The sequence below is a fragment of the Podarcis pityusensis genome (assembly GCF_964106645.2).
Source record: "Podarcis pityusensis genome assembly, chromosome: 8".
Taxonomy (NCBI): Eukaryota; Metazoa; Chordata; class Lepidosauria; order Squamata; family Lacertidae; genus Podarcis; species Podarcis pityusensis.
Window position 1 is genome coordinate 12024336 of NC_138033.1, and position 9684 is coordinate 12034019.

The 9684-nt window shown below is 44.3% G+C and overlaps 1 protein-coding gene across 3 annotated transcripts in view; it reads left to right on the plus strand.

Annotated features, from left to right (window-relative positions):
* LOC308484305 (urokinase plasminogen activator surface receptor-like) overlaps window positions 1–5640 on the plus strand; it is a 30129-nt gene extending 24489 nt beyond the window's left edge. For all 3 annotated transcript variants that reach the window (XM_081019124.1, XM_081019125.1, XM_081019126.1), the window contains exons 8-9: window positions 140–271; window positions 4213–5640. In XM_081019124.1, coding sequence (XP_080875250.1) covers window positions 140–271; window positions 4213–4415 — 335 coding nt within the window. In that variant the 3' untranslated portion in view covers window positions 4416–5640. The remainder of the gene's footprint in view (window positions 1–139; window positions 272–4212) is intronic.
* The last annotated feature ends 4044 nt before the right edge of the window (window positions 5641–9684 follow it).

Genomic DNA, 9684 nt, shown 5'->3' on the forward strand with positions numbered 1-9684 from the left:
ACAGGAACCTCTAGATATTGTTGGACTCCTACCAACCCCCACCAGCATGGGATGATGGGAGTTGTAGTCCAACAACATTTGAATGGTCAGTGAGTTCCCCTGCTCTAAGTCAAAGCCCAGTTTCCTCTTTGTTTCCCAGGAGTCAAGCGGAAGCCTGAAAATGGCCTGGAATGCGCCAGCTGCTGTGACTCTGGACAAGGGGAATGTGCCACAGGGAACTGGACTCATGTCAAGTGCGTTGGGGACCAGAACATGTGTGTGAATGTCACAGGTGAGCTTTATGTGTGTGTAGGTACTAGGAAGCGGGTGGAATTGAGGTGATGCCATTAGAGATCTTATAGTTATGCAATAATAATACAGTGGTACCTCGGGTTACATACGCTTCAGGTTACAGACTCTGCTAACCCAGAAATAGTACCTCGGGTTAAGAACTTTGCTTCAGGATGAGAACAGAAATCGTACTCCGGCGGCATGGCTGCAGCAGGAGGCCCCATTAGCTAAAGTGGTGCTTCAGGTTAAGAACAGTTTCAGGTGAAGAACGGACCTCCGGAACAAATTAAGTACTTAACCTGAGGTACCACTGTAATAATAATCTGGGATGCACTGCAACAATCAGTGCAGGTTTCCTTTATGAGATTTTCATTAAAGTTTTTCATAATACAATAAAATAGCATTCTCCTCCTCTGCCTCTCGTCCTGGGAGACCAACCTTTCCCTATCTCTCAGTCAAGGCCCTCCATCGGAGACCTACCACCCCCAGGAGTATGCTATCTCAGGACCTTAATAAGGGCCCCAGATATACAGTAGGAATCAGTCCAGATTTCCATGCATTGCCTTTCTGATAGATCTACTATTTTTGGTGCACATAAATGGGCAAATGATTCAGAGGGCTGCTCTAATGTCTTCTTTCAGAGCAATCTTAAGTTGTGTTTTCCCTGAAGTTCCACTGTACGCAACGTAAATTCTCTTGAAACGGAAGCACCTTGTTTTTTTTCAGTGTTCCTAAATGGTCAGCTTTGGTGCAGACAGTGGGTACAGAGCTTCCTCGTTGTGCTGTTTGGGTGGCGGCAGTCTGCTGGAGACTGGGACTCAGTTGCATAAATAGCAACGGGTTTCCAACTCACCGCAAGTCCTGGGCTGCTACACCACTGACAGATTCCAGCCAGATAAAACCACTAGACGAGAGTTTAAGCAGGACCAGTGAGAGGTGTGGATTTTGCAAGTGGCATTGCCCTAGGGCCATATAGAGAGGCCCAGGGGGCCACAATCAACCTGTGGGCTTGAGGTTCTCCACCCCTGCAATAGAGGATCCTAATAAAGACTTCCGGGGTGGCGCCACCGGCAATGGAGGACTCCCTCTGAACTGGAGGGACTAGCTCCGTGGGAAACGGGTCTTCTCAGCTACGGCGAAGTGGGGACCCTTTTAAAAATCACAGGCGGATGAAGCCTGTGACCATGGGACTCGGCGGGCGCCATTAGCGCCCCCCCAACCCGCTAAGGAACCCACTAACGGGCTCCGAAGTGAAGAGGGGGAAGTGGCACGGTGCTGTGAGTCAACTGCTATTTCCGTGGAGCGAAGCCGCATAGCCGTTGCCAGAGAGCGCTGCCTTTTTCCTGGGACAATTTGGACTTTAAAATAAGCACCCGTGAGTACTTAGACTTTGAACAATTGGACATCAAATAAGGACTAGCGAGCAGAAAAGAATTGGATTTTAAAAACTTACTCTAATTTGGTACGGAGCAGGAAGGTCTAAACAGGAAGTCAGCCTTCCGTTCTTTTGTAAACAGAATAAAGCAAAGACAATTTAAACTAGAGCTCAGAAAATCGTCTTTAAAGGATTGGATTTCACCATTTAAAATTGTGGAACCCCCCCCTTCGACAGCAGGAGAAGGGGGGGGGTGGATCTTTTTGGACTGTTTAAAGTGACTTTAAAGTAAAGTAACTTTCCTCCGTCCTGATCCTGGAGCGGGGTGTCAGGACTGACTTTTGAAGTTCATTGACCAAAGACAAGTGTTTTTGACAGATAGCTAAAAGAAGAGAAACATAGTGATTCCACTGTTCCCCTTCGCATTTTAAAGGAATATATATTGACAAAGTATCTCAAAAAGGGAAACTTTGTTGCAAGAACAAATAGAAGTTTTCCCCCTAGAGGGAGTCTGTGAAACTGTAACCAACTCCAGGGAGCCGGCAGCTGTTATAGATTACAACCGTGGGAACAGGCATCTGACCTTGCAGGACAATGTATTCAGAAGCTTTGTTGTGTGCTCTCTATAAAACAAATGCCCTACTGGAACAATTACATGAGAAGGTGAATTGGATGGCGACTTCGACTAGAAATTTTGGACAGGCAGTGGGAAATTTTGAACAGACAGTGGGAAAATATGTGGAGCCCACTCAGGAATTAAATCAGGAGTGTGTTTTGACAGAACAGGCCCAACAGGAATATGAGTTTTTGGATTTGACAAATGAACTTGGAAAAAGCCAGATTTGGAAAGGAAAAGTTTGGTTTGGCTTGGAAATGGGGGGCTGGATTGACCCCCCTATGCTGGGACGTTTGGACTTTTCAAATATGGCAATGGGCCGTGAGATGTTTGGGTTTGTGGGGGCTCTTAATTTTGGAGGGTCTTTGAAACATGCTTTTAAATACTACATGGAATTCAGTGTTGAATATGGAAAAGGGGCTGATCTGTCGAGAAGGGTTAAGAACATTGTGAAGCTGGAGTTACCACGAGCAGGAGACAAGGGAAAATACAGTTACAAATATGAAAAAGAGCTGTGGAAGGGACATGGAAGAGACTTGAGGGCCTCGGATATAAGGTTGCCAGGTTAATGGGCTAGATCAACGGGATAATAAGGACTGACAAAACCCGGAACCAGGAGGAAGGGACGTTGGATGAAGATTGGATTTGTTTGTATCTCTTTTCTCTACCATTAGAACTGTTTTATAAAATTGATGAATGTTAGAAAAATGTTGGAATGAAATTACTTGGCTTTAGCAAAGATGTTTAAAGAATTATGAAAGAATATTATGGTTATGAGAAGTTGGTAAGGATAAGATTTAAGTTTTAAGCTTTAAGGTTTATTTTATTATAGAAAGATAAGATTAAAACAGTTTAGGGTAATGTAATGACAGAATATTATGAAACATGGAAAGGATTTGCTGGGATAATTAATAATTAGGATACAAAGAAAGGGAGGAGGAGGTCTAAGAAAGAAGGCAATGACAGTTAAGGATTTGAAAATAATGAATTTGTTTTTAAATGTTTTTAATGGTTTGTGATGTATTTTTGTATTTTTCTTTTTTTTCTGTCACTTTTTTATTTTGAATTTTTACTCATATGGTGGGAAGGGGTTTGTTTTTTTTCTTTTTCTACTTTGTCAACTATTTTTATTTGTACTTTCTTTTGCTTCTATTTTATTTTTTATTTTTTGTAACACTTTGAAAATTTCAATAAATATCTTTAAAAAACAAACAAACCAGAGGATCCTCATATAACACCAATCCTGAAAGACCTACATTGGCTCCCAGTACATTTCTGAGCACAACTCAAAGTGTTGGTGCTGACCTTTAAAGCCCTAAACAGCCTCGGCTGTGTATACCTGAAGGAGCGACTCCATCCCCATCGTTCGGCCCAGACACTGAGGTCCAGCTCCGAGGGCCTTCTGGCGGTTCCCTCACTGTGAGAAGTAAGGTTACAGGGAGCCAGGCAGAGGGCCTTCTCAGTGGTGGCGCCCGCCCTGTGGAACGCCCTCCCACCAGATGTCAATGAAATAAACAACTACAGTGGTACCTTGGGTTAAGAACTTAATTTGTTCCGGAGGTTGGTTCTTAACCTGAAACTGTTCTTAACCTGAGACACCATTTTAGCTAATGGGGCCTCCCGCTGCTGCCACTGAAGCAAAGTTCTTAACCCAAGGTACTATTTCTGGGTTAGCGGAGTCTGTAACCTGAAGCGTCTGTAACCTGAAGCATCTGTAACCCGTATCTGTAACCTGTATCTGACTTTTAGAAGACATCTGAAGGCAGCCCTGTTTAGGGAAGTTTTTAATGTTTGATGTTTGATTGTGTTTTTAATATTCTGTTGGGAGCTGTCCAGGGTGGCTGGGGAAACCCAGCTACATGGGCAGGGTATAACTTACTACTACTACTACATGATCTGCCAGTCCCTCTTGTGCCTCTATACTGGACGTCTCACCTGTGTTTGTTTCTAGAGGAAGGCCAGACGTTGCTGCGTGGCTGCAGCTTGGAGAAGCTTTGCTGGGAGAAGCCACAACTGCTGGGCCTGAGCCGGAACGCCTCCATCCGATGCTGCTCTGGCTCCCTCTGCAACCGCAGCACGGAGCTGACCTCGGGGACTATGCTGCTGCGCTTGCTGCTGCCCGCTCTCCTGATGACGATGATGCGGCTGCTCTGACGGACACCTAAGGATGTGTGGACTCCACCGAAAGGGCCAAAGACAGGAGAAGGGCAGAAAGCACTTGACCAGCACTGCATGTGCAGTTGCATTCTTGCAGCCAATGCGGCATTTTTGTCACCTGCAACGTTGCTCTGGTCTGCCATGCATCGCGGGTGCCTGCGCATTGCGGCATCTGGTCCAAGAATGTGGCAGTGTTGCATGCAAGGCTGGATTCCATGGCACCCTCTGTGACTTCTGCTTCCTACTTCCCAGACTGGAACTTTCAGGGAAGGGTCAGTTTCCTTGCGAGGGAAGAGAGATCTGTTTACAAACGATGCCAGGATGGTGGCAATAGGTTGGCAGAGACAGCCAGACTCGTAGTACCAGTCCTGAAATAATGTCAGTCTTCCCCAAAGCGACCACACACCCTCGCAACTGCTTCTCGTCTGCCAACCTCAGAAGCCCTGGCTTCCTTCTCTCTCACTGCCCTGATTGAAACTAGAGAACTGTTTCCTTCATTCCAGGTGTGGTGGCAGGACACAAACAACAGCGACTTGGCATGGCTACTGTCCATGGAAGACCTTTAAGAGTCACCTCCATCTCTTGCCTGCTGCACCAAAGCCTAAGAAGAGTGGAGTGGTTATTGAGCACCTATCCTGATTTGCTTGCGCAAAGCTTAATGCAGAAGTTAGACTACGGGTGTCATACTCCCTGGGGATCTGGGTGCCTGAGCTCTCACAAAATTCCCCATGAAAGGGCTGGGCACCCACAAATTTCTGTGCCAGGGCCATGCACACTGCATGGCACCCACTGCCCCAGGTATCCACAGACACGGGGTCAAGTTGGCACTCCTGATGAGTGTGTTCACATTAGCTCCTTAGAGTGTGGTGAAGTTGTCCCCTGCAGTGTATTCAGCTGTTCTCTCCCACCAGGCATTGTCCACATCAGCATAGCTTCATTAATGTCAGATTCGTTTCTGTTTCTGTACACATCTGGGGGTATTGACAGGGCAAAGTTTGTCTTTACACTATGCAAAGGTGGTCCCACCTTGACTAGAGGTGAATAAGGACCAGATTAAGGACTCCAGTCGGCATGAAGCTCATTTGAGAAGTAACACATCACACAGTAGTGTTTTATTACAAAGTACAGGGTATGTATTTTGGACAAGGGAGTGTGAAATCCATTAAAAAACCGGCCCTGGAAATGCAGCAAGTGCACAGTAAACTGGGGCGTCTTCATTGAACATTTGTTCTGATTTGCTCATGGGGAGCTGTTTGACAGTGGAATTTGCTGCCAAGGAGTGTGGTGGAGTCTCCTTCTTTGGAGGTCTTTAAGCAGAGGCTTGACAACCATATGTCAGGAGTGCTCTGATGGTGTTTCCTGCTTGGCAGGGGGTTGGACTCGATGGCCCTTGTGGTCTCTTCCAACTCTATGATTCTATGATTCTATGAGGTTAGACAACAAACAGCAATCTATCCTGATTTGCTTGGCTATGTGCCTTCTTATTTATCTTTTCCTCATGTCACGCTTGAAGTTTGCTTTTCCCGTCATATTCCTAACCACAGAAAGTGTTTTCATTTTTAATTGGATCTCGCTGCCCGAGGACAGCGGTGTTTTAATACTCGCACAAACCTAAATGTCCTGTCTGGAATGCCTCCCACAACATACCGACAGTCTGGAGGCGACCTTGCACCACCAAGCAGCATGCTTTTGCAGCCTCCTACGCATGACTGTTGTTGTGGATGTTATTTCACTCACTGCTTCAGGGTTGCGGGCATTGTTCCATGCCACTGCTGCTGCAATATTTCACCTGTGCAGCAGGATTCCATTGCACACCTGAGAGCACCAGCAGGGACTGATCAAGTTGCAGTGGAGGCTGCCCATAGCAGCAGCAGTGAAGAGGTATTGGGATTAATAATAGGGGATTAAAAGGGAAAACCCTCCACCTGGGTACTGGACTTCAATTTTGGGCAAACCGGGCTGGTGAAGCCTTTTGGCTCCAAAGCGTTGAATCTGATGGCTTCACAGTTTCACTTCAAACTGTTGTAAGCCAAAAATAGCATATCTCCTGAATTTATGCCAATAAAACTCGGCAACGTGAGGAGTTAGGAGTCCAACGTTGTTTATTGCAAACCAATAGGTTACAGTTGGATCGTTCCGCAAAACTGCAACGCCGCCCGGTGTTCCAGGCAGTGGTATTTATAAAATTTCAAACAAAGTATTTCAATTTCCACCAATCATATACATCATTACCTCATTTCATGTTTAATACACATGCGCAATAAGCACTGGCGATTTCTGCTGATTAAGTTCTGATTCCCACTGTGTTCTGTTACATTGCGTTAGTGTACATGTTGGGAACCTGTGTTACGTGTAGCCATTTGCATCATGTAGCAACTTATGTTCTAGTTTTGAGCTGTATCTTTGTGATTCACATATTAGCTGTATTTCTGCCCCAATGGGAGGGCAACTTGCAAAACCACCAATTTAATAAGGTAACAGGCCACCATAACTTCTCTAATAGAAGTATACTCAAGGATTCACAGGAATACACATTATCACATTTATTGTGGCCCTCTGCGCCACTGCCACAAAATGACAAGGGAGTTTTGACTCAACATTAGGAAGAAAATCGTGACAGTATTATGTGACACTGGAACCAGTTTCCCTAAGAAGGTGGTAGATTGGAGTTGCCACCTTTGGTCTGCCCAAATACAGGACAGGACTGGGTGGTGGATTGCACAGCCCACAAGTGTCTTAGACTGGGACATCCCACATTTTAATCATGAGAGCATGGTGGTCATTTTAGTTGCCATGATCTCATGCAATTTTGCGGTGCATTTCACCCCCCCGAAAAAGGTTTTTTCTCAGGGCTGCAATTTCATGCAGTGCCCCCAAAACGCACATTTGTGGGCACCGTACATGAAAAAGCACTTTTTTGGGGAATGAAATTGCACATGATCATGGCAACCAAAATGGCCGGCATGCTCTCACCTAAAAAAACAGCAGAATGGCACCCCGGATTTTGGCTTCAAAGCGTTGGAGGCTGTGAGGCGGAAAGAGAGAAAATACAGGACAAACTGCTTCCTATATTGAATCAATACAGGACATGGCATTTTATGTCGAAATACGGGACAATTCTGTATTATATGGGATGGGTGACAACTCTGTGGTGGATTCTCCTTTATTAGAAGTCTTTAATGTGGATGGCCACCTAGCAAGAATTCTGTAGTAGATTTCCTGCACCAGAAGAGGGTTGGTCTGGATGACCTTTGAGGCTTCCTTTTCCCCAGCTCTATGATTCTGATTTGCATCATATATCCCCTTTGAAATTTGTTGCTTAATGCGCCTGGACATGGGCTACTCTGATGGAACTTCTCTGCCCCCTTGTGGTGGGTAAGGTAAGTTGCTACAAGAGGAGAAAGAAGATTTTAAAATTCTGTCTCTCTTTCTTGCTATTGTCGCAGGACTAGCCTGCCACCCACACAACAGGAAGGATTCAGGTTTTACTTTTTTCTTATTTCTTTGACTAAGGAAGGGAAATCTTGCTGAATCTGTAGGAAGAGCAATGCATAGGAATAGTTACGAGCTGTAGGGAGTGTGTGTGTGTTTGCATCATATTTAAGGAGTCACAGGATTCAGCAAAGAATTACGCAGAACATCAGACTCTACTCCTAAGCCATAACCAGAGAGCAGAGTGGGGAACTTCAGGCCTTGGCCCCAAATGCAGCCCCCCCAGGCCTCTCTGTCTTGGCCATTGGGTCTCTCCCAGAGCCGGATTAAGACCTTTAGAGTCCCTAAGCACTTAAAAGATTTTGGTGCCTCCATCTATATCTAATTCAAAATATAAAACATTGATAAACCTTAAAATAAAATTTTATTTTTTAGAAATGAAACAAAATCTACAGCATGATGGAAAATAATGTTTGTTTTGGTATACTCCCATTTTCTTTATACTTGAATTTTTCCTCTCCTACTTTTTCTAATTGCAAAGCCTTTGGTCAGATCCTCAAAGCTAATCTTATAAAACACACCTGCTTCTATACTGAGTAGAGATAAGGCACCAAGCCTGCCTTGCTGCATAGTTGTTCTGTTGGGATTTTCTTTAAATATACTTCAACTGAGAAAATGAACAATTTGTGACCATTGATGTTAAAAATCTGGCAATGGAAAATTTCTATGGTGCCTCCCCTTCCCTTGATGCCCTAAGCACAGGCTTATTTTGCTTAATCATTAATCCAGCCCTGGTCTTTCCCCAGGCCACATCCCTCACTGGTTTAATTCACACCCTGCTTGAGTGCTTTTTTTACCTGGTCAGAGTATACTGTATTTTCCGTGTATAAGACTATGTTTTTTAATTCCAACATCATGTTCAAGATTAGGGTTTGTCTTATACATGGGTAGTGCACTGTGGGGCTGTGGGATAGGTTACTGCCATGAGTTGGAGATTGTTACTGGTGGCTGCTGCAAAGGCTGTTTTCTTTCTTTTTTAAAAATTTACATTTTTATTAGTTTTTACATATATTTTCCTAACAGAACATCTCATCTCATCTCATTTCATCTTATACAACATTTTGGCTATTTTAGCCTGAGACTTCCATCAACCGCCTCTAATGATTTTCAAACCTCATCTCTTAATCTTACATTTATTATCCTATTACTTTTAATAATCCATAACTTAAAACCCATTCTCATAAATCTTTTCTGCAATATTTCATATAGTTCTCCTTACAAAACTTCTTGTAGTCCTCCAAGCGTAGTCAGTTGGTTACAATTGTCTTTCAAATAACTCGTATATTTATTCCAATCTTTCAAGAATTTCTGGTCCCACTGGTTTCAAATTCTCTCTGTCATCTTATCCAATTCTGCATAGTCCATCAATTTAATCTGCCGGGGCTGTTTTTGATTGGGTGGTTGATTTGCCCCCCCTAAAAAAAGCTCAACAACTGCTGGCAAAAAAAGCTAAAAGCTCAACAATTCTGTGCAATCCTCCCCAAAAAAGCTCAACAACTTTGGGGAATCTCCTCCCCCCATTTTCTTAATTTTGAGTCCCCCAAAATCGTATGTGTGTGTGTGTATGATACACAGGCATATTATACACAGAAAAGTACGGTATCCTTGAACTTTTGCTTTCTTGGATGCAGGGTAGAGAGGGGTGTTAGAAGGAAACTAGCCTAATGTAGGCACCCAAAGGCAACATTGCAGACACCCAAAGGTGTCATTGTCTCAGTGATCAAATGAGGGAAGAGTGCAAAGTTAAACTGCAGAACTCACCCCCACAGGAGGG